Here is a 25,257-nt window from a genome sequence, read left to right as displayed (position 1 = left end):
AAATCAAAAACACAGAAATTTGCTCAGTTGCAGAATTGTTGCTGTCATTACGTTCAGTGTTTGATGACGAATTTCCCCACAAATCACTATTGCTCAATTCTGCAAGTGATTATAATTTATTATCGCTGTTTTCTAGCTGGTCTAAAACCACTTTTGATGTAAAGGGACACTTTTTGGTTGCTATGGACAATCTCCAGTTTCCAGGCAAAAAGAACAGTATTTATAATCTAAAACTGCATGCAGGGCAATGGACAAACCACTAGGGGCAAAAGGAATGTGAAATAAATTGATGCAGTAATGTAATCTGTATTGAATTTGGCGCTGTTCTCCGTCCCCGTGCGTCGCAACGCTCGCAGGGAACGGAGCTCGGCACTGTAATAGATCCGGCGGAGGACGGCTCGCACACAGAGCGGGGAGACATCGCAGAATCTTCCTGGATCCTGCGATGCGATCCTGAGTGTGGCTCGGGGTTACCACTTTTGGAACTGAAAATCCACCCCGAGCCACACTCGAGAATACCGTCAGGGAGGTTAAGGGCCTAAGGGATCCTGGTGCTCATGTATCTGGACGATCTCCTACTCAGAGATCACTCATTACAGGCTCCAGAACAGAGCATAATATGCACAGTGCAGTATTTGAAAAGCTTAGGCTGGATCATAAATACCGAAAAGTCAGCCTTGAAACCAGCTCAAAGTCTAAAGTATTTAGGTCCAATCCTAGATACGGTTCAAGCGAGAATATTCTTACCACCCGTAAGGATCTGTGCCCTGAAGGTTCAGGTGCATCAGATAAGGGGCACCAGACAACCCTCTATTCGGCTCTGTATGAGTCTTCTAGGGAGGATGGTATCCTCCGAGGCAGTGCCCTATGCCCAGTTCCATTCCAGGCCTTTACAACAAGACATCTTGTTGGCCTGAACCAGAAGAGGAAAAGCCCTGGATTATCCAATGTGCTTATCTCCTCGGGCACGCTTAATCCTAAACTGGTGGTTGCGGGATCAGAACCTGCGAAAGGGGAAAATCCTTTCTACCGGTAACTTGGAGAGTACTGACTACAGATGCCAATCTCTCAGGCTGGGGAGCGACCTTAGAAGGGCTCACAGCTCAGGGGAAATGGTCAGGGACAGAACAGATCCTGCCCATCAACGTCCTGGAATTACGGGCAGTACGTCTGGCCCTACAGTCCTGGACGGTGGAGCTTCAGGATATCGGGGTTCAGTCCGACAATGCCACTACAGTGGCCTATATAAACCACCAAGGCGGTACCAGGAGTCAATCAGCTCTGAAGGAGGTAAACCACATACTAGCCTGGGCAAAGGGACATGTGCCGATTTATATCGCCAGTCAATATCCCGGGAGTAGAGAACTGGAAGGCAGATTATCTCAGCTGCCAGCAGATCTGCCCGGATGAATGGTCCCTACACCCAGGGGTTTTCCAGAAAATTTGCCAGCATTGGGGGTGGCCAAAGGTCGACCTATTGGCATCCAGATTCAACAACAAGCTACAGCAGCTGTTCGGAATACTCTGGCAATCGGAGCAGATGCTCTGATAGTTCCATGGAGACAGTACTCCCTGGTATATGCTTTCCCTCTGACCGCTTTCCTTCCACATTTGTTGTGCAGGATTTTGAAAGAGGGGGTTCCAGTCATTCTGGTGGCACCAGCCTGGCCCAAAAGACCCTGGTTCCCGGAGATTGTGAGACTGACAAAAGATGGGCCATGGATGGCTATTGAAGCCAGGGTGTTAAAAGACCGTGGCATCATGGGATCAGCAGTGTCTACACTAGTGAATGCTAGAAAAGCTGTCACTAGGAAAATTTATCATAAGGTCTGGAAAACTTATATTGCTTGGCGTGAAGCCATAAAATGGTATCCTCTGAAATACATGATTGGGAGAATTCTATTTTTTCTACAGTCAGCTGTGGAGATCAAATTGTCTTTCAGTACAATCAGAGGTCTAATTGCGGCCCTATCAGTATTCTTCCAAAGGCCTTTAGCCTCCCATTCACTGATCCAGACCTTTATGCAGGGGGCAACTGGTTTTCTTCCCCCCCATTAGGTAGGTCACCTATGTGTCCTTGGGACTTGAACTTGGTGCTGTCTGTATTACAGAAACAACCATTTGAACCTATCAAGGAAATTCCATTAGAATTGCTGACACGCAAGCTATCCTTCCTGATGGCTATCACCTCGGCTAGAAGGGTGTCGGAGTTGGCAGCCCTTTCATGCAGTGAACCGTAGTTGATCCTTCACCACGACAGGGTCGTGTTACGACCTGTTCCATCCTTTTTGCCAGAAGTGGTGTCAGCCTTTCATTTAAATCGGGACATTATTTTGCCTTCTTTTTTCTCTCAGCCTCGTTTGGCACAAGAGAGACGACTGCATTCTTTGGACATTGTCTGGGTAGTCAAGGATTATTTGTCTAGATCTGCAGAGATCTGAGGTTCAGACTCCTTTTTTGTTTTACCAAAAGGACCCAAGAAAGGGCAGGCAGCTTCCAAACCTTCCATTGTCAATTGGGTCCGTCAATTGGTCATTTAGGCCTACGGTCTGAAACGTAAAGCTCCTCCCTTTAGGATGAGAGCTCATTCTACCAGGGGTGTAGGAACCTCCTGGGCTTTTCGCCATCAGGTATCTGTGGCTCAGATTTGTAAGGCTGCTCCCTGGTCTTCAGTGCATACGTTCACAAAATTTTATCAAGTGGATGTTCGAGCAGCCGAGGATTCGGCCTTCGGCCGCAGTGTATTGCGGGCTGCTGTATAAGTTCTGATGGCTATTGTTTGGCAGGGTGTCTCCCTCCCCTCAAGGCTATTGCTCTGGGACGTCCCAGTAGGTAATGAATATTAGCCTGACTCTGTGTCCCATAATGTACTCAAAGAAAAGGATTTTACAGGTAAGTATTACGAAAAAATCCTATTTTTTTCTTTTTTGCGCTATAAACAAAAAAGACTGACAATTTTGAAAAAAAAAAACAATTTTTACTTTCTGCTGTAATATATATCCAAAAAAAAAATGTATTCATCAGTTTAAGCCAATATGTATTCTATGTATTCTATGTATTTTTGGTAAGAAAAAAAAAAAAACTGCAATAAGCGTATATTGATTGGTTTGCGCAAAAGTTTTATAGTGTTTACAAAATGGGGGAAAGATTTAGGGACTTTTTATTGTTTTTACTATTAATGGCGGGGATGAGTGTTTTTTACCGGGACTGCGACATTATGGTGGACAAATCTGACCCAAGTGACACTTTTTGGTGACCAGTGACATCAATACAGTGAGCAGTGCTATAAAAATGCACTGATTATAAATGGCAGTGGCAGGGAAGGGGTTAAGTGTTCCCTAGGGAGGTGCTTTTTAACTGTCAGGGGGATGGACTAACTGGGAGTAAAGAGTGATTGCTGTTCCTGAACCTCTCTCTCTCTCTCTCTCTCTCTCTCTCTCTCTCTCTCTCTCTCTCTCTCGCCACAGTATATTTGCAGAAGGTGGTCGGCAAGTGGTTAAAGTGAAAGATCAAATTATTATTTATTTATTTTTTGATCTTTTGCTTTTAAGGGTAAAGAGATTTGGGGTGTCTTTGACCCCAGATCTCTCCATAAAGAGGACGTGTCATTCTTATTTCTATTACAAGGGATAATCAAATTCCTTATAATAGGAATAAAAGTAATAAAAAAAATTAAAGGGACAGTGTAAAAATAAAAAGTAAATTAGATAATTAAAGTGACCCCGCCCCTTCATACTCACGTGCATAATGAACGCATACGTAAGTCTCGCGTGCATATGGAAACGGCATTCAAATCGCATGTGAGGTATCACTGCGAATGTTATAATTCTAGTGCTAGACCTCCTCTAACTCTAAACAGGTAACCTGCATAGGTGTTTAAAGCGACGCCTATGGAGATTTCTTAACCACTTCCCGACCGCCGCACGACTATATACGTCCTAAGTTTGAACGGGGATATCGTTGTTATGGCAGCAGCTAGCTGCCATAACCCCGGTATCCCCGTTTTCGTGCGGCGGCCGGCTTTCAGATAAAAGTGGTCCCTGCGGCGGATTCGCCGCGAGATCACTTTTATCGGTGGCGGGAGAGGGGCCCCCCCCCCTCCCGCCGTGATCCGGTGCCCTCCGCCGCTTACCGGAGCCGTCGGTAGCGGCGGAGGCGATCGCGTCCTCTGCCGTGGTGTGTATAGAGATGAGTGAGGCCAAGATGGCGCTCACTCGTCTCCATGACACTGCTGGGCGGAAGCGACGTCAAAACGTCACTTGCGTCTACGCCTCTTAAAGGCATATTTTTTCAAATGTCATTTTTCTAAATGACTTTTTTTTTTTTTTATTGCATTTTAGTGTAAATATGAGATCTGAGGTCTTTTTGACCCCAGATCTCATATTTAAGAGGTCCTGCCATGCTTTTTTCTATTACAAGGGATGTTTACATTCCTTGTAATAGAAATAAAAGTGACACAATTTTTTTTTTTTTTTTTTAAAAAGTGTAAAAATAAATAAAATATTGTAAAATAAATAATAAAAATAAAAAAAAAAAATTAAAAAACCCCCCTGTCCCGACGAGCTCACGCGCAGAAGCGAACGCATACGCGAGTAGCGCCCGCATATGAAAACGGTGGTCAAACCACACATGTGAGGTATCGCCGCGACCGGTAGAGCGAGAGCAATAATTCTAGCCCTAGACCTCCTCTGTAGCGCAAAATATGCAACCTGTAGAATTTTTTAAACGTCGCCTATGGAGATTTTTGAGGGTAAAAGTTTGACGCCATTCCACGAGCGGGCGCAATTTTCAAGCATGACATGTTGGGTATCAATTTACTCGGCGTAACATTATATTTCACAATATAAAAAAAAATTGGGATAACTTTACTGTTGTTTTATTTTTTTATTCAAAAAAGTGAATTTTTTCCAAAAAAAGTGCGCTTATAAGACCGCTGTGCAAATACGGTGCAAAAAAAAGTATTGCAATGACCGCCATTGTATTCTCTAGGGTGTTAGAAGAAAAACCATATATAATGTTTGGGGGTTCTAAGTAATTTTCTAGCAGAAAAACCTGTTTTAAACATGTAAACACCTAAAATCCATAACGAGGCTGGTCTTAAAGTGGTTAAATACTGGAGTTTGTTGCTATTCCACGAGCATGAGCAATTTTAAAGCGTGACATGTTGTGTATCTATTTACTTGGTGAGACGTCATCTTTCACATTATACAAAAATATTGGGGTAACTATTGTGTTTTGTTTTAAACCCTTCCCGCCGAGCGTACGCAGATGTGCGTACTCGGCTTTCTGGGGTTATACCGGGATAATGCCCGCAGCTGCAGGCATTATCCCGGTACTGTTTTTTAGAGCCGGCGATCAGCTATCCAGTTATAACAACCAAAGCGGCTAAAAGCCGCTTGGCTGTTATACCGGAGGAGCGGGAAGGGACGTCCCCCCTCCCGCCGCTCTTGACCAATCGGCTGCCTCCGGCGGCTGGGTACGGACTGGGACAAAGCCGTGGTTGGCTTCGTTCCAGCCTCCTAATAGTAAACACGGAAGCGACGTGATGACGTAACTTCCCGTTTACTCGGCTGCCAATGGCGCCGGTTTTAAAAAAATACACAGTATTCAGAATCGCCGTTTTCGGCGATCTGAATACTTTGAAGTGCAAAGGAGGGATCGGGGGTCTTTTAGACCCCCAATTACTCCATAAAGAGTACCTGTCACCACCTATTACTGTCACAAGGGATGTTTATACTTTGATACTGTTGACCACCCACTCCTTCTCAATAAACTACATTCCCTTGGCCTCCAAGATTCTGCTCCTGGTTCTCTGCCTATTTATCGCAGTGCTCCTTCAGTGTCACCTACAACTCTGTCTCCTCCTCTCCATTGCCCCTTTCTGTGGGAGTCCCCCAAGGCTCTGCTCTTGGACCCCTTCTCTTCTCTATCTACACCTCTTCCCTTGGTCACTTGATAACCGCCCACGGCTTCCAGTACCACTTATACGCCGATGACACCCAAATCTATCTGTCTACTCCTCACCTCTCTCCTTCAGTCTGCTCTCGCATTACTAACTTACTAACTGACATATCAGCATGGATGTCGCACCACTTCCTTAAACTAAATCTCTCCAAAACTGTAGGTGCTGACTTTTAAAGAACAGCCACTCACCTGTCCCATGATCCAGTGGTGTGCTCACCCCAGTCGGTTTCACCCACTGTCTTTCTTTCCTCGGCACTGGCATCTTCACTATGGACACCCGGCTGTGCCCACTGTGCGTGAATGGTGGATGTACTCTTATGGGACCTGTCAGGGTCCCAGAAGACTGCAGGGGGGGAGAAATTCCGGAAGTGGGAGCAGGTGCCCCCCCTGTTCCTTAAAAGTGCCAATTCTTCAAGAAGAGCAGGGGACGAGTCCTTAAAGAGTAACTTCCCCTTTTGGGTGGAGCTTCGCTTTAAACTTGTAAACTAAAAGTTCCAGAAAAGGCCTGGTCAGCAAGTGGTTAATGTGTAAATTGCATGCTCTTGAGTTCATTTTATTTATTTAATGTTAACACCAATACCCATGCGGTATTTAACTCTTAGTGAATTGAGCCCACAGTTACCCATTGTATCAGGGTAGCAGTATTAGATCCTAGATCATCTGATACTTTCCATTGCTGCCTTTTAGTCACTAATGAGGAGATTTGCTAACCATTTTGAAGTAGTGAATATGTCAAAGAAGAACAACTTCTCCAAAGTAATGATCATTTGCTCCTAAACAATACGATACCTTGGCTATTTCCATATTGTCACAGTCGGCAAATGATCCTGAAGTATACTGAAGCTTGTTTTTTGTTGTGTAAATCTTGTGTGAAAATTGTGAAGGCTAATTAGTTGTAGTTGTTGCATGCCATGCTTGGATGACTTAACTGGCATACACTGTACATTGTTATACATGAAGACACACTTGGAAGTGGTCTGTTAGTTTAACTAGGCTTTGTAAATCAATCAAAAAATAGATAATTTCAGTTTACAGCTGACATTTTTACCTCCTCCTTTCTCTGCATTATTTTTAGAAAATGTCTCAGAAATAATATGAATAAGCAATTAAAATCTTCTGTCTGACAGATTTTTTTTGCACTTGAATGCTTGTTTTACTTCTTATTGACTGCAGCAGATGTCAGCAGCTGCTAATTGCATTTATTTTGTTGGGAAATCAAAATCCAAGATGGATGGGGTTTTAAATAAATCTATGTGTTTATAAATACAGTACAGACTTTATTTCAGAAACACCATATGGATAATTTGAGATACATTAAATAAATTGCAAATAAATAAAGATACATCTCACCTGTCTTTCTATTTACAGTATATCTCGATATACTCTGTGTGGCCATTGTATTACACCTGTCCACCTATCAGTACCAGTAAAAGGGAGAATAGAATTGGCAACAATACACACTACATTGTGGCTTACAAATAATGCTCAGCTGGTATTAAAAGGCCTAAAGGCCTGATGTATGCAAAATAAAACAGTCCACATCACCTCCACCACCCAGAACTGTTGAAATAAGACTGGGGGGATGGGGGGGGGGGGTTCTAAAACAGGTGCACACAGAATCTGTTGCAGTTCTGCATAACAGCTTCAAATGTCAGCTTGTTCAATTAGGCTTTGACAATAAAATCTAGAAGCTGATTGGTTTTTATGCACAGCTGCAACAGTTTCTGTGTGCACCAGTTTTAGTAAATACCCCCCCCCCCCCCAGTGTGTGCCAAGAACTAGTCATACCATCATAAATTGAGATTCATCAAATTAGGCTAATTCTTTCAGTCTTTGTTTGGTGATCCCACTGTGTGCTTATTTTCCTGTCCCTAGCAACCAGGGGTGAAGTCTGCCATAGTCTTCTGCTGCTGTAGTACAACGTACATCCTATTCAAGGTTCAGTTTGTGTTCAGAGGTGCCTCTCTGTAGACATCGGCTATTTGAGCAGTTGTGGCCCTCGCAGTCTGCCTGTTCTTTTCTGACCTCCCTGATCGAGGTTTTTTTTTTTTTTTTGCCCCCAGACCTTCAGCTCACTGGATGTTTTAATTTTTTTTTTTTTAACCATCATCTCTAACCTCTACAGTAGGCCTGTCCTACAGTAGGCCTGTAGGACTCCAATGTGGCCCAAATGTTAGGTTCTTAAAGTATAGAAGTATATAAGGGAGGGTTATAAGCCCTGTCAGATTTTTTTTTTTCGCCATCTCTGTTCCATTGCATAGATTTCTCTTCACTTACTGTCCCATAGCCAAACAGGAAGTGAAAGGAAATCCCTGCAAATGAAGGGAATTTTTTGGGGACCCCCAGGTCACAGTGTCCCCATTGGAAGATTTCCTCTCTATTACGGTACTTTTCTGGGGACAACCCAAAATTTGGGATTTTCTTTTACTTTCAATGATAACAGTAAACAGGTTTAATAGAGGGGGTGAATCTCCTTAATGGGGGTACAGACAGCAATCAAAACTGAAAGGTATTCTAATCCATCTCCACTCTATCCAAAAAAAAAAAAGATTTGCCTTTTAGTTATACCTTAAGCTATCCATAGATGGTTTGAATCTTGGCTGTTTCAGCAGGGACCGGCTGAGGTTCGATCCATCAGTGGGCAGGCTGATTGTACCTAAGTTGATCCATCGATCAATTCGGGTAGCATGTTGGATTTCTGCATGCGATAATTGCCAGTGGCTATAGCCACTGGCAATAATATAACACATGTTTGCATCTTGAAAGGTGTATGTAGGTAAAACACTTTTAAATTTTATTAGCAATCCCACCAAATTGGATCCTCAAAAATCCCATGAGTAGGCATTTCTTGGTCCCTTTCATTCAGTTTTATAGGTGGAATAGATGAAAAAATTATTAGACTGATTGGAAATGTTTGCTTATATTGGTATTATGGCATGTGTAGCATATAAAATAATTGATCTTTTAGGAGCATAGGAAAGGGTCAATTCAATTACATTTTAAACGATAGATTGTCAGTCTGATTGTAATCCCAATCCTAATTCTAACTAGAGGGTTACTGAAGAGTCAAAAAGTATGTGTTCGCCACCATCAATGTTGGGTATGGATTGTATTAGGTCACGCATGATAGACTTAGTTTTTCTACTTTCTTTGTTGTGCATTGTACTTCTCAGCAGTGTCACTCTCCAACAAGCTAGTAAACAATGACCTGTGAATGCTATGTGGTGCTGCATTCAATGCTCCTTACATTATATTGTTACATTGGTTCATTTGTTTACAGATATGTGACTGTTTAGATATGTGACTGTTTTCCCTTTTCAGTCTTTAGTTCTCCTTTCAAGTTTGCCATATACCAATCTCTTCCACACACTTTTGCAACTGATTGCACCTGAATACTTCAACAAACTGGAGCCATGTCTTGAAGCTGGTAAGAATCTGAATATTTTTTTCATGATTAACATAGATGAGAGTAGAGTAGTGGTGCCAACATGATCTGTTGGCTTTTTGGGCTGAGAGGACAATGCTGATGTTTGTCGGGCTGAGGTTTTGGCTCTAAAAAGAAGTGAAATAAACTGTTTTCCTAAATGGCCCACATCCTAAGCCCTAATGAATTAATTGCAATTTGGGGGAGCATGAGATCACCAGCCAGCTGTATGGTAAAGGAAAGCAGTCTTTATTCCTTCAAAAACACGCAAAACAAAATAGCTTCCTTCAGCACAAACAAAAACAAAATAGTTCATACACTTATAACGCAAAGATATGGCTCACCGCCAGCATAAAACTTCTCCCATATAGGGTTTAAAGTCCCTGCCTGCTCCAAGGGTCCCAAAAAAGAAGTCTCCACAGTTCATCAATGTCTCGGTTACAGACCACACACAGTCCTCACACATCTGAGTCCTGCTCCACTCTACACCTCACAGACACCTGCTGACTACTTCCTGGCCTTTTAGCCCTCTCTCATGCAGGCAGGTTAACCCGTACAGGACCGAAAATACCCATAATCAGGGTTTGAGTGCTCTTTCCCACTCAAAAAAACCCCCAAGCCTCTGAATTCTGGGTCCCATACCAGGACTTAATCCTGGGAAAACTGTAAGTCAGTTTTCCCCTTTTACATGATGACCCTGCAACCCCTCACCCTGGGTTGACAATCCCTGAATACTCTGAATTGCTTAATTTCGTCCCCCTTAAAGGGACCACAACCCATATAATAGGGACACATATGTCTTATACAAGACCCATCCCTGGCACCCTTTACATCATATATTCTTAATATTTAACCTCCCCGCCTAATGTTAAGATTGACTAGTCCTGAAACAGTATTCTAACCCTAACACTTTACCTGACCCTAACTTTTACTGTTAGCCAGGGGCCTCCCTACAGGGGTCGCAATTGAGACCCAGCCCTATGCTCCAGGGGGCCCGTGCGGCTCCCCTGTACACCAGGATAAGAGAGGCGATGGGGGCGGCGGCAGCATACGTATGCTGTCCCTGTGTGCTCATCCTTTGCTAAACCTCATGCCACATATACAGAACAAATGTTCAAATTGGATACTGTATCAACTGGAGGAGCAATAGGGTTTGGGCTGTAATTGATGGGTTGCTTTATTCAAGAAAGCAACCATAAGATTCCTGACTGGTTTGTAAAAACGGAATGCTCTCGGGACAGAAATACAGGAGCGGCGAATGTAGATTTGTTTTTGAGGGTGCAAGCTTTATTCCTTTTGCTTGCTTCACTACTTAATATCTCTATGCTTTGTTCAAAGTCAGTGGGTCATTAAGGTAACAGACAAGGATAAGGAATACAGTACTGTTGATTTTACCATAATTTTACATGCGTCTACTTTAAGCTAAGCAAAACTATATTTTTATCAGTTTTTTTTTTCTTCCCTTTCAGTATGTAACCAGATTGACCGCTGGCCATTTCCAGAACCAGGACTTTCACTGTCTCTACCAATCATGGGCCTTGTTCTACAGGTATTATGCCATCAGTAGCAGCAGAAATAGTAGTAGTTATATCCATATGTAGGTGCATATACAGTATAATCTTATTGTACCTTCTTTAAGGACAAATCATAATTATGTCTCAGCTATTGACTTTACAGGAGAAGTACATCCAAAGCTTGTTTGCTGTACTTCCCCTGTGGATTGTGGGAGCGTACCTAAGGCATTTAGCACCCGGAGCGAAACGGCACATATCCCCGACAAAATTACAGCACGTGAAGCTTGTTGCTCAAAAAGGAGCAGGAGCTTCTTTTGAGCGACAGTGTTGTGATTTGCCATGACTGAAGCATGGTTTATTGCACCGCAATTGGGGTGCCATTAAGAAGGTTAGGGTATTTTAGTGGCACGTGAAATAAAAAAGTGCAGCGCTAATATACAATGAAAATCAATGTGAGTGGAACCAACACTAAAAGACGTATCATCTGGTGGACGGATCTGGTGGACAGATTACTGGGAGGGACTGGGGAAGACCCGGCTGTCATGGTGCACGTTGGCACCAATGACAAAGTCAGAGGCAGATGGAGTGTCCTAAAGAACGATTTTAGGGACTTAGGAACTAAATTGAGGAAAAGGACTTCCAAGGTAGTATTCTCAGGAATACTACCGGTACCTTGATCCACACCAGAAAGGCAGAGGGAGATTAGGGAAGTAAACAAGTGGCTGATGAGCTGGTGTAGTAAGGAGGGGTTTGGGTTCCTGGAGAACTGGGCCAACTTCTTAGTCGATCACCGGTTCTATAGAAGGGGACGGACTGCATCTAAATGAGGAGGGTGCAGATCTGCTGGGAGTGAAGATGACCAAAAAGTTAGAGGGGTTTTTAAACTAGGTGACAGGGGGAGGGTCCAGAGGTAGAGATAGTCAGCAATGAACATATTCCAGAGGGTATTATTGGGGGCATTTAGTGGTAGGTTGACTAAAGCACATAAACCCCAGGTAAGTATAGTAACAAGCCCTATTTGCAATCTCGGAACACCCAATAAGAGGACAGTATGCTATCTATCTAAACTACGTGGCATGTTCACCAGTGCCAGGAGCCTGGCGGACAAGATGGGTGAACTAGAGATACTGTTAAACAAGGAGGATTTAGATTTTGAGAGAGTTTCAGAGACCTGGTTCAACAGCTCTCATGATTGTCTGGCAACCATTCAAGGGTATTCCCTTTATCGCAGGGATAGAGAGGGTAAAAAAGGGGGAGGGGTATGCTTATATATCAAGAATAATGTACAAGTAAATGTGAGAGATGACATCAATAAGGGAGCTAGGTGGCATCCTTATGGGTAGAGCTCCAAAGGGATGAAGCTAAGCGGAAAATAATACTGGGAGCATGCTATAGGCCCCCTAACCCGAGGGAGGAGGGGAAGACGGACCTCCTATCACAATTTGGATTAGCAGCAAGGATGGGAAGTGTTATCATAATGGGGGATTTTAATTATCCAGCCATAGACTGGGCTGAGGGAACCACGCATTCGTCTAAGGCTCGCCAGTTCCTAAATGTCTTGCAGGACAATTTCATGGATCAAATGGTAGATGCACCAACTAGATGCAAGGCGTTACTAGATCTGCTGATTACCAACAACACAGACCTGATCACGGATGTGGAAATACGGGGCAATTTAGGAAACAGCGAACACAGGTCAATTGGCTTCAGTATAAATCACACAAATAGGAAACGCAAGGGAAACACAAGACACTGAATTTCAAAAGAGCCAACTTCCCTAAACTACGAACTTTGCTAGAAAATAGAAATTGGGATAACATTTTAGAAACGATCACGGAGGAGAGATGGGTTGGCTTTAAGAACTTTTTTGCAATTTCAGGCTGCGGTTTACAGAAACCTGCACAGATGTCTCTGAAATCGGGACTGACATGCAGGAGTGAAATTGTGCGAGTTACCGCAGCCCAGTGTGAACCTGGGCTTAAAGAGGACGTAAACTCTGGTGGGTTTTACTTCCTCTTTATTTCCCTGCAAAGGTAAAGCATAATGGGCTACTATGAATCGCATATTAGCCCATTATGTGTAACTTACCTTAAACCGAAGCCCGTGATGTCTCCGTTGCCCCCATTAGCAGGGAGCATCCATCTTCGCCCCTTTTCCTTCCGGGGCCGTGAACTCTGGCTCTGTGACTGGCCGGAATCGCGTGACGTCACTCTCGCGCATGTGCGCGGGAGCCGCCAGTCGCGGCATGACCCCTATTAGAATTGGCACGATGTGGCCTTTTTTAAAGTGGGCATGCGCCGATGACATTGGCGCATGCGCCGTAGTTATCGGCACTCCGGCTTTTTAGTAAATATCTCCTAAACCGTGGGAGATATATGTCCGATGTGTCAGAGTGGGTGATCGCTGGACTCCAGGTCAGCGGGACCAGAGGGGGATGGGAAAGGGCTCCAGTGTAAGTTCACCTTACAGATTTTTCTGTAAAAGGTGAACTTACCCTTCAAGCCATACTTTTAGGCAGAAGATTAGCATTGGTACGTGTACTGTATGCATTAATGTATGCATGCAAAATATAAAAAGATTAGCTTAAGACAGTACTGTGCAATTTATATTGTAAAATAGTAATCAATTACCTTTTGTTTTCTGTTTCCTATTGTAAAGGTCAAAATTCCAAGCCATGATGATCTATTGGAGACGAATGCTATTACAGATCATCAAAAAGTATGTGATCTTTGTTCTTTGTAAGTCGCTAATATGTCGTTTGCCTAATTATACTTCGTATGCAAACTTTTTTAAATACTAGATACTACAGTATTTGTACTACTTCATAATTGTTTTGCTTTACAACAAAGATTTCATACGATAATTATTCTAATACTTTGAAAACTACTTCAAAGCAAGTCAAAGGTTAGAAAATTATATATAGTAACAGACAGGTACTACTGTTCAGTGTCTTAAAATGCCTATGCACCACCAACAAGCATTAGTGCAAGGTGGCACACTTAACGGCCATGGTGCCCCAGTACAAACAGTATAGGAAGCTTACAGCTATGTGCTAATAAAGAAAAACTTTATAAGATCTTCACTTTGTGTTTAAAGCATAATTCCAGGTATATTTGGTATTGGTATTCTCTGTATTCTCCATACCAAGCAGGTGACCCCCCCCCCCCCTTTCCCCAACCCCCCTCCAAAAAACATACTTGGAATTCAGCTTTAAATATATACATTATTCAGAAATTTTTCTACAAATCAAAAAGGGCCCATTATCATACAGCATTGCTTTATACCTCTATACCCGAATTGTTGAGACGCTAAAATGATTTTAGGTCAGTTGTATCCTGTTTTAATGATGATTTTTCCTTTATAAAAAGTAACACTATTCTACTCCCAAGCCCCCCCTACATCCTCGGGATTTATCTCAACATCACAGTGGGTGCGCACTCTGGTGTTTACCTCCTTTCTGCAGAAATTCTTTTCAGTGCTGGCTGCTCCTCCACCTAGACTTGAATGGCTACATACCAAGCATGGAGATTCTGAAAAAAAATTCTGCAGAGAGGATGGCAGACTGCTGTAGTACAGAGGGCATCTGTTCCTGGTTTTCTCCACACGTTTGTGCAGCACTGCAGCTAAGGACCTAAGTACCCATAATCATCATGGTGGATGTAAGTGACAACAGACACTGGTAACAGGACATATTGTTTGCTCTATTTTTTCCCCACGTCAAAAACCCTGTGAATTTGAGCAAAAGAAACAGAATACAAATATCATAGGTTATTTCACGTTTAAACACAGATACCTCTATTTCTTCTGATTGTGACTAGGACCGCCTGGATCCTCCTTATCACATCTCCAGTATCCATGAGTTGGATCTTTTCAGGTGAGCTAGAATTGAAAAGAAACCCATGCAAAGTTAAGTTTTAGCTATGTGAGTACTTTGAATAGAACAGGAGTAACAGTAAAAGCAAGTCTTTTTAAAAATTGAGAAAAAGTGCAAGGAGGATTAAAGTGGTCACATGATTTTGACAGGATTTGTGATGTGGCTCTCCCCTTATCATTGAAGAGAGAACATTCTTTAGGACACCATAGACTGCACAACACTCTCTGCATTTTGTGAATAAAATGCAGGTGCAGTGTGGAATATGTACTGTGGTACCCTGTGAAGAATACAGTTTTCTCCTCTACATTACACAGTAAATTGGCCCTGGGTGCGTAAGATACAGTGGGGGAGATTTACTAAAGCTAGTGCAGCTGTGTATGGTAGCCAATCGGCTTCTAACTTCAGCTTGTTCAATTAAGCTTTGACAATAAAACCTGGAAGCTGATTGGTTTCTATGCAGAGCTGCGAGAGATTTTACACAATACAGTTTCTGATCCTGAACATGGGGCTGGGTTAAGAGATTTTCCCAACCAATATTTGTAGTTTGCCCTTTTAAATCCTTGTCCATGTCAAGGATCATCAACACATTTGTAAGATCAAAATTAGAATTTTTAGTATGCTGTAGTTTATTCAACAGTAACATTTTAACTGATTTGTACACCAAATGAGTTTTACAAATGGCATCCCAATTTGGTTATTTGTTTTTAAAAACACCTTGAATACTTATTTTATAAAAAGCATATGAAATGGACAAACATACCACACGATACATTTTTAAATGCATAATTTATTTTGTATAATTAATACTTTTTCCAATATTTACTGTTATTTAACCTGAATACAGGGACCCCAAATGTATGCATAGGTTTTGATTTATATGTCAGTGTTATATGGTTGAATAATAAGCTTATATTTTAGGATTTCTAATTACTGTATCATACATTTTCCAGCACTGTGCTGGCTGTAATTCACAGACTCTGAGAAAATGTAATTTTTGACTTAATGCTTATATAATGCTTTGTATAACAAATTCATCTTCTAACCAGCTAACCTAATATAACCAGATATTTGTTTTATTATTTGTAAAAACTTCTAAACTTTTATTTTTTCTTCCTTTTTTTTAACACAGTGTTTTACTGTCTATCTCCTCTCCTCATAGTTGTAGTGCTGTGAGCAAGTGGAGATGCAATTTGACAGGCAGTGCTCACTGCTGAGTACTGTAGTGACCTGTGCATATGTACTATGTATTTATGTAAGTATGCTATCTGTTCCTAGAGTATAAACAGCATTTTTTTTTCAAAATCTCTAGATCTTTTCAATCTGTACTGATGAACCTCCAGTTACTATGGGAGTTGGTTCTACTTGGGGAACCTTTGGTTGTTATGGCTCCTTCTCCAACCATTTCCTCTGAGATTGTACTGGCATTAACTGGGTAACTGCTTGTTCATTCTTTGGAACTATATTGTTGTGCTTAGCATGGAAACCATAGTCTATTGCTTATATAGGAAACTTTGGCTGGGAAACAGCACTAATAAGACATTGGTTTGGTTGTACAGTAGATGGCTTGTGATACGTTTACCTTTGTGGATTTCTATAAAGTAGATCTAGGGGTGGCCTCTCATATGTTGGGATTCTGACACACCTTCTAACATTCTTAATTAAGAAAGAGGAACAGCTTTTACCAAAAGAATATACTGTATAGGCTACATACACACTACTGCCAAGCCAACTTCCAAAAACCATTAAGAATTACTAAAAAAAGACTGGTTAAGCTCACTAATATTTATTACGTACTGATTTTTAATCTATAGTTACAGATGCTTGATCCAGTATTCTTCCTTTATACTGACATTTGAAAACCAAAAATGCAATAGTTTAGATTTTAAATTTAAGGTTTAATCCAGTATAAGACTTTTGATAGGTAAAACTGGACTTTTAGCTTTACTTTAGTCTTTCTGGAGGACAGCCAGCAACTTCTAGCTGGCCATAAATGGATCAAAATTCAGCAGGTTCAGCCAGGGACCAGCTAAATTTCAATCCATGTGTGGGCATCCCTGTTCGACAGAAATCGATCATCAGATAGACATCTGTCAATCGTTAATATTGGAATTTTATTCTCAAACAGTAGCTGCAGCTGCTGATCAGTGCATTCTAAAACTGGGACACTCAGCACTGCTTGCATCAGGGTCAGAGGCGGCTCTAGGTTTTGTGAGGTCTTGGGCAAAACTTAGACGTGAGGCCCCACTCATGCCCATAATGTGCAAAATAATTCAAGCGATAAAAATGAACTGGGGTATGGGTAAAGCAACCATTGGGGTTTCAGGAGTGGGGCTAAGAATTTAGACCTGCTGTAACCCGTAGTGTTCAGATCTACAGCTCACAGAATATTGGTGTGATCAATAGCATTAAATAATAGAAACATAAATTAGAACTTACATAATTTATGTGAAACTTGTGCTGTTTTTTTTCTGCACAGTTCTGGGTTTAACTTGAGATAAGCAGTGTACAGGGGACAGCAGGACAGAGAACAGGTGGTCAGGACACAATACGGGGGTGGTGGTGGCAGCAGGGCACATTACAGGGGGGCACAATACATGGGTAACAGCAGTGCACATTATGGGGCACACAGCAGAACATAGGGCACATTATGGTGCACACAGCAGTACCTTGGGCACATTATGGTGCACACAGCAGAACCTTGGGCACATCATGGGGCACACAGCAGAACCTTGGGCACATCATGGGGCACACAGCAGAACCTTGGGCACATCATGGGGCACACAACAGAACCTTGGGCACATTGTGGTGCACACAGCTGAACCTTGGGCACATTATTGGGCACACAGCTGAACCTTGGACACATCATGGGGCACACAGCAGAACATGGAACACATCATGGGGCACACAGCAGAACATGGAACACATCATGGGGCACACAGCAGAACATGGAACACATCATGGGGCACACAGCAGAACATGGGACACATCATGGGGCACACAGCAGAACATGGGACACATCATGGGGCACACAGCAGGACATGGGGCACATCATGGGGCACACAGCAGGGCATGGGGCACATCACAGGGCACGCAGCAAAACATGAGGTACATCATGCAGTTCACAGCAGAAAATGGGGCACATTAAGGGGCTCAAGGCAGGGCATGGGGCACACCATAGGGCAAGCAGCACAACATGGGGTACACATCAGAGCTCATCACAAGGCACACAGCACAGCATGATACAGGGCACACAGCAGGGTACAGGGAACAGCAGTGTACACAGCAGGGCAAGGGGCACAATAGGGTACAGGGCACATCAGGGTACAGGGCATAGCAAGTCTCCACAGGGCACAGTAGGGTACATGGTACAGCAGGCTATGGGGCAAATCAGGGTACGGGGCACAGCAGGGTGCAGGGTACAGGGCACATCAGGGTGCAGGGTACGGGGCACAGCAGGGTATGGGGCACAGCAGGGTACAGGGCACATCAGGGTATGGGGCACAGCAGGACACAGCGGGGTACAGGGCACATCGGGGTACGGGCACAGCAAGGGACAGGGCACAGCAGGGGACAGGGTATGGGGCACATCAGGATACAGACACAGCAGGGCACAGGTTATAGGGCACAGCAGGGCACATCAGGGTATGGGGCACAGGGCACAGGCACAGCAGGGCATGTGGCGCAGCAGGGTGCAGGCACAGCAGGGTACAGGGCACAGCAGGGTACGGGCACTTCAGGGTATGGGGCACAGGGCACATCCTATCAGTTTCCTTCAAATGCAGAGTAGTGCAGGAAGCAGCTGTAATAAGTTCTCTCTCATGTCGCGCTTTTCCCTGGCTGCCTCTCCTCTCCCCCATCCAAGGCGATGTCACAAGCATACGATGAGAGGAGGGGAGGGGCCGCCAGGGAACAGTGCAATGAGAGAGAACTTATTACAGCCGCTTCCTGCACTACTCTGCATGTTGGCTGATACCCATCAGCTGTCTGTGATTGACAAGTAGATCGCTGCGGACCTCCTGGTGACTACACGGCAGAATATCCGGGAAACCACAGTTAAACACTGCAATAGACAAATTAGACGGCTGCGAGGCCCCTGTAAGTGCGAGGCCTTAGGTGACTGCCTAATTTTAGAGCCGCCTCTGATCAGGGTTGAGGACTATTAAGTGGAGTACTGAGGCTGAGGGTGCTGTGATATTTTCAGAAAGCTATGTACAACATCCTGCTAGCCCCTTCCACCAGCCAAGATATGTCTGCATTGCATATAGATGAGACCCAGTAATGACATTATTGAGACTAATATAAGGTATGTAATGAAAATAGAAAGGGTTTTTTTTTAAATGTCATGAATGGCTGATAGCGAGGATAGAGAAACCAGGCAAGGCAAAATATATACAGATTAATACTTTACCCTTGAGATTACCCTATAAAAAAAAATACAAGAATAAGCACAAGGGACATTACTTACCTTCGGAGTGTGATGTGTCCCTTGTGCTTCTGCCTTCAGGTTCATTTGGTAATCTTCTTCCTCCCAATGACCCTAACCCCCCCTCCCCCCCAGAAGATTATGGTGGCAGGGATTGATATAACTCAATAACTGTCACAGACCCTCATCAACCGTGCCCGACAATGCCTGCCCTTTATGCCCAGCTCTTCCATTTTTAGAAGCTGTACTACAGCTTCTGTGAATGGAAGGGGCAGAACTCAATCAGCCACCCATCCTCCATTCATAAATTGTGTTTCATTTATAGAAGCTTTGGTACAGCTTCTATGTATGGAGGAGCTGGGCATAAGGGGTGGGCATAGTCGAGCACTTATGATGAGTGCCTGTGGCAGTTCCTCAATTCTATTAATTCTTGCTGTACTGAAGGATTATGGCAGTAAGTGGGGAGCTGGGGCAGCATTGGAGGATTGCTACTGTACCAGAAGACAGGAGCACAGGGGACACATCCTACTAAAGGTAACTAATGTCTGCTATTTTTCTTTCTTTCTCGAACATCAAGGGACACAGAGCCACAGTAATTACTGATGGGTTATATAGGTATCACTGGTGATAGGGTGTGCCAGTGTCCAATCAGGAAGTTCAACCCCCTATATAATCCCTCCCCCTTGCAGGGATACCTCAGTTTTTACGCCAGTGTCTTAGGTGATGGACGTGTAAAGATGTCCTGTGCTGAGCTCCAAAGGGAATATCCTAAGATCCTATACTGGGGCAAGCCAGGCGAACCGGATCCATTCAAAGTGTCTTTTCATGGCCGAATTGAATGGTACCCGGGCCTCGTGTCCGAAGAAACGAGGTTTTACCCGTAACGCTTCTCTTTTTAGAGAGCTGGACCCCGCAGATCAGAAAATGGCTTTAAACTTCCTAATTTCTGGCGAGGTGCTTTACGGTCCCAGAACTGTTGGATCCCCCTATTCGTAGGGGGCCCCAGTCTCTGACGGTTTTTTCAAACGGAGCCCACCGTGAGAGGTGAAGATTGGGTCTGTGTAAACAGCACCCTGCAGCCGGATAAGGTAAGAGGAGATTCCACTGAATTTTTGAGTTCTAGTGGCTTTTCTCCTTTAAAGTGGAGTTCCACCCAAAAGTGGAACTTCCACTCATCAGATTCCTCCCCCCCTCCGGTGACACAGTTGGCACCTTTCAGGGGGGAGGGGGGTACAGATACCTGTATATTACAGGTATCTGTACCCACTTCCGGCGTAGATAGCCGCAGAATCTGCGGTTATTTACGCCACTTCCTGCTCCCTCCCCGCTGCCTGCTGGGAAACACACGGGTCCCAGAGGCAGCAGGGAGCATTCGTATTGCGCGGCGCGACTCGCGCATGCGCAGTAGGGAACCGGGAAGTGAAGCCGCACGGCTTCACTTCCTGATTCCCTCACCGAAGATGGAGGCGGCAGCACCCGAGGACGGAGAGACGCTTCGGCCTCGGGTGCCGACATCGCGGGCGCCCTGGACGGGTAAGTGTCCATGTTTTAAAAGTCAGCAGCTGCAGTATTTGTAGCTGCTGACTTTTAAAAAAAATTTTTTCGGCGGCGCTCCGCTTTAAGGTAAATGCATGCTATGCCTATTGTGACCACCGGGGGCTGCCAAGAGCACAAACCTGCACATACTGACATGTCTGTCTCAGTGTTTGTTCATTGCTGTTCATGTCCCAGCATCTCAGGCCGGCTGCAAAAAAAGGTAAGGTGGAAGGGGGGATTTCTCATGTTTGAATGTTCCCCCCCAGGCTAAAGAGGGGCCGCAGGGGTCTAGAAAGTGGTTATACCACCCGGGCTCTGCGGCCTAATGGCCACCATCTCTGAATCTAGCCGTTCAGGCAGATCTTGCTACCAGCCTCTTTCCCTCCCCCCCCCCCCCCCCCAGCCTTTCTCCAGAAACATGACAGGAGAAGTGGGCCAGCGCGGGAAGCACTCGTTTTTTTCAAAACTCGAGGGGGGTCGGTAGAGGGGGGGGCGGGACGTCAGCACAGGTGCTTAGACTCCCACTCAGGCCAGCTGCAGGCTATTAGAGGCACTCTGTACAGGTGCACACAGCCTTCTGAGAGACACAGAGCTGACGGTCGCATGTAAGGTGGGACACAGGCATTCTCCTAGGCAGCATTTACTGAAATAACACCAGACTGAGCATTGGGTAGCAAGGCTTTTAGCCAGACTACATCGCTCAGCAGGCAGTGTTCATTTGTATACCTCACACCTTGTTGCTTTTCACTATGGGTAGAAGAGGTTCAAGCACCCCAGGAACCAGAGACACAAGGGGATCTCGTTCAGGTTCTGAGGGCCCCCTGTCGGCAGCATCCTCCCCCCCTAAAGATGGGCCAGGGACGGCTAGCCAGGGAGAGCCATCGGGGTCAGGGGCTACACCTGCTTCTGGCACTTCAGCCCCTGTATATATTATACAAGAGGTTTTTTCCTCAACCATTAATGGTCTAGAGGAAAGATTAATGGCCGTGATTACGTCTTCACTCAGTGGAAGAAAATGCACTAGGCTTTCCTCTATTCCCCAAGACCCTCAGACAGAGGAGCTCTGGGATAAAGGAGATGAATCCCTTTCAGAGGATCGGGATGGGATGGATGATTCCTCTTCGGAGGATTCAGGTGGAGAGGGACCCTCTGCGACTTCCCAAGAGGAGAAAGTCTTAGTGCAGATCCTCACTGGATTGGTCCGATCCACATTTAAGTTGCCCATACCTGAAACTGCTAAAGAATCCTCTTCTGTTTTGGGGTCACTGAAACCTTTCCAAGCAGCACATGCTTTTCCTGTTCATACTTTACTTGAAAAGCTCATTTATTCTGAGTGGGATCACCCAGACAAACGTTTTTTTCCGCCGAGAAAGTTTTCAACACTTTATCCGATGGAAGAAAAGTTTATTAAAATGTGGGGAATACCGGTTATTGATGCCGCCATTTCCTCCGTAAATAATAGCCTGACTTGTCCTGTAGACAATGCTCAGATGCTCAGGGATCCTGTAGATAAAAGGATGGAATCCCTATTGAAGGATGTTTTCTCCTTAGCAGGATCAGTGGCCCAACCTGCAGTAGCAGCGATTGGAGTCTGTCAATACTTAAGAGACCATGTTAAGCAGGTCATCAAAGTATTACCTGAACAGCAGGCCCAGGGGTTTGCTAACCTTCCAGCGGCCTTATGCTTTGTGGTTGACGCCATTAGAGATTCTATCGTGCAAACCTCCCGTCTTTCACTGGGGTTGGTGCATATACGTAGAATCCTATGGTTGAAAAATTGGTCAGCCGAAGCACCATGTAAGAAGCTACTGGCTGGGTTTCCATTTCGTGGTGCAAGGTTGTTTGGAGAGGACTTGGATAACTATATCAAGAGAATCTCTTGTGGGAAAAGCACTCTCTTACCTGTCAAGAAGAAGAGTAAGCGTCCCTCTTTCAAACGGAGTCTTTCCCCAGCGCCAGAGGCTTCAGCCTCCAGGCAGTCTCGACGGCCGCCTCCATCGGGGTCCAGAGACAAGAGTCAACCCCAGGGACAAAAGAAGTCCTGGGGAAAGAAGCCTACTAGGCAAAACACTAAGACCTCTGCATGAGGGGGCGCCCCCGCTCACTCGAGTGAGGGGAAGACTGCGACAGTTCTCAGAGCTCTGGCAGGAGGACTTCCAGGACAGATGGGTAATCTCCATGGTAACCTTAGGGTACAAACTGGAGTTTCAGGAATTCCCCTCTCCTCGGTTCCTCAGATCATGTGTTCCCAGAGACCCAGAGAAGAAGCAGTCGCTCCTTCTAGCGTTAGAGCGACTTTTGTCGCAGGAGGTCATTATGATAGTTCCCGCAAAGGACCAGGGATTGGGCTTCTATACCAACCTTTTTACGGTCCAAAAGCCAAATGGGGATGTCAGGCCCATTCTGGACTTAAGGGATCTAAACCGATTCCTAAGGATTCAATCCTTCCGCATGGAATCAATTCGAACGGTAGTTCCCACCCTGCAGGGAGGAGAATTTCTGGCATCAATAGACATCAGAGATGCATATCTGCATGTGCCCATTTTTCCTGCTCATCAGAAGTTTCTGCGCTTCGAGGTAGGAGGGCGCCATTTCCAGTTTGTGGCTCTGCCTTTCGGGTTAGCCACTGCACCTCGAGTGTTCACAAAGATCTTGGCTCCTCCTCTGGCCAGGTTAAGGGCTCAGGGTATAGCTGTCATAGCATACCTAGACGACCTGCTCTTGATAGACCGGTCGGTAGCCTCTTTGAATGGAAACTTGAGGACCATAGTCAGGTATCTAGAACACCTGGGTTGGATCCTCAACTTGGAAAAGTCTTTCCTAAAACCAGTAAGAAGACTGGAGTATTTAGGTCTGATTATAGATACAAGCCAGGAGAAAATATTTCTACCCCAGGCAAAGATCACTGCTTTGAGAGAGCTGATTCTGACAGTAAGGACCAAGAAGGGTCCCTCAGTCCGCCTTTGTATGAGGCTACTAGGGAAGATGGTGTCTTCATTCGAAGCAGTTCCCTATGCTCAGTTTCACTCAAGAATGCTGCAACACAGTATTCTGTCGACCTGGAACAAGAAGGTTCAGGCATTAGACTTTCCGATGCACCTGTCGCATGCGGTGCGTCAGAGCCTCAATTGGTGGCTCATACCCGAAAACCTGCAGAAGGGGAAATCCTTTCTACCGGTTACCTGGACGGTGGTAACAACAGATGCCAGTCTGTCAGGTTGGGGAGCAGTTCTGGAACAGGCTGCGGTCCAAGGGGTATGGTCCAAGACAGAGAGGACCTTACCCATGAACATTCTGGAGATCCGGGCGATACATCTAGCTCTAAAGGCCTGGACTATCAGGCTACAGGGTTGTCCGGTCAGGATCCAGTCCGACAATGCCACAGCAGTGGCTTATGTCAATCATCAGGGAGGCACCCGGAGCCGAGCTGCTCAAAAGGAGGTGAACCAGATCTTAGTCTGGGCAGAGATGCATGTGCCATGCATATCGGCAGTTTTCATCCCGGGAATAGAGAATTGGCAGGCGGACTATCTAAGTCGCCAGCAGTTACTTCCAGGGGAATGGTCTCTGCATCCCGACGTCTTTTGGGCCAGATGCCAAAGATGGGGGGTTCCAGATGTAGATCTCTTTGCATCCCGATTCAACAAAAAGATAGACAGATTTGTGGCAAGGACAAAAGATCCTCTTGCATGCGGGACGGATGCGTTGGTGATTCCGTGGCATCGGTTCTCACTGATTTACGCATTCCCGCCTATTCTGCTACTACCACGACTCCTTCGCAGGATCAGGCAGGAAAGGAAGTCGGTACTTCTGGTGGCCCCCGCTTGGCCCAGAAGGACCTGGTATGCAGAAATAGTAAGGATGACAGTAGGTCCCCCGTGGACCCTACCGGTACGCCCAGACCTGTTATCTCAAGGTCCAGTGTTCCACCCTACCTTTCAAACGCTAAATTTGACGGTTTGGCTATTGAGACCCACGTTCTGAAGAGTCGTGGGCTCTCAGGTCCTGTCATATCTACCTTGATTAATGCAAGGAAGCCAGCTTCCAGGATAATTTATCATAGAGTCTGGAAAGCTTATATAACCTGGTGTGAATCCAGAGGTTGGCATCCCAGGAAATATGTCATAGGTAGAATTCTTGATTTTCTACAATTAGGATTAGAGATGAAGCTGGCCTTGAGTACCATCAAGAGCCAGGTCTCTGCTTTATCAGTATTATTTCAGCGGCCACTTGCTTCGCATTCTTTGGTCCGAAACTTTATGCAGGGGGTGATGCGTCTTAATCCTCCGGTTAAAGCGCCCCTAAACCCCTGGGACTTGAACTTGGTCCTGGCTGTGTTACAGAAACAGCCTTTTGAACCAATAAGTCAGATTCCTTTGGTCTTGTTGACAAGGAAGTTAATTTTTCTGGTGGCCATCTCTTCTGCTAGAAGAGTATCAGAATTAGCAGCTCTTTCCTGTAAGGAGCCTTATTTGATTATACACAAGGATAGAGTGGTACTACGCCCTCATCCTAGTTTTTT

At 44.8% G+C, this 25,257-nt stretch overlaps 1 protein-coding gene across 1 annotated transcript in view; it reads left to right on the top strand.

Moving 5' to 3' along the window:
- DENND6B (DENN domain containing 6B) overlaps window positions 1-25,257 on the top strand; it is an 86,305-nt gene that overhangs the window by 32,714 nt on the left and 28,334 nt on the right. Inside the window, exons 6-10 of the mRNA XM_073619283.1 lie at window positions 9,286-9,391; window positions 10,858-10,937; window positions 13,561-13,620; window positions 14,721-14,776; window positions 16,086-16,208. Coding sequence (XP_073475384.1) covers window positions 9,286-9,391; window positions 10,858-10,937; window positions 13,561-13,620; window positions 14,721-14,776; window positions 16,086-16,208 — 425 coding nt within the window. The remainder of the gene's footprint in view (window positions 1-9,285; window positions 9,392-10,857; window positions 10,938-13,560; window positions 13,621-14,720; window positions 14,777-16,085; window positions 16,209-25,257) is intronic.

Source organism: Aquarana catesbeiana, linkage group LG03 (genome assembly GCF_042186555.1).
Source record: "Aquarana catesbeiana isolate 2022-GZ linkage group LG03, ASM4218655v1, whole genome shotgun sequence".
NCBI classification, from domain to species: Eukaryota; Metazoa; Chordata; class Amphibia; order Anura; family Ranidae; genus Aquarana; species Aquarana catesbeiana.
The sequence above is the reverse complement of the archived record's forward strand: the minus strand, read 5'-3'. Positions and strand labels throughout refer to the sequence as shown.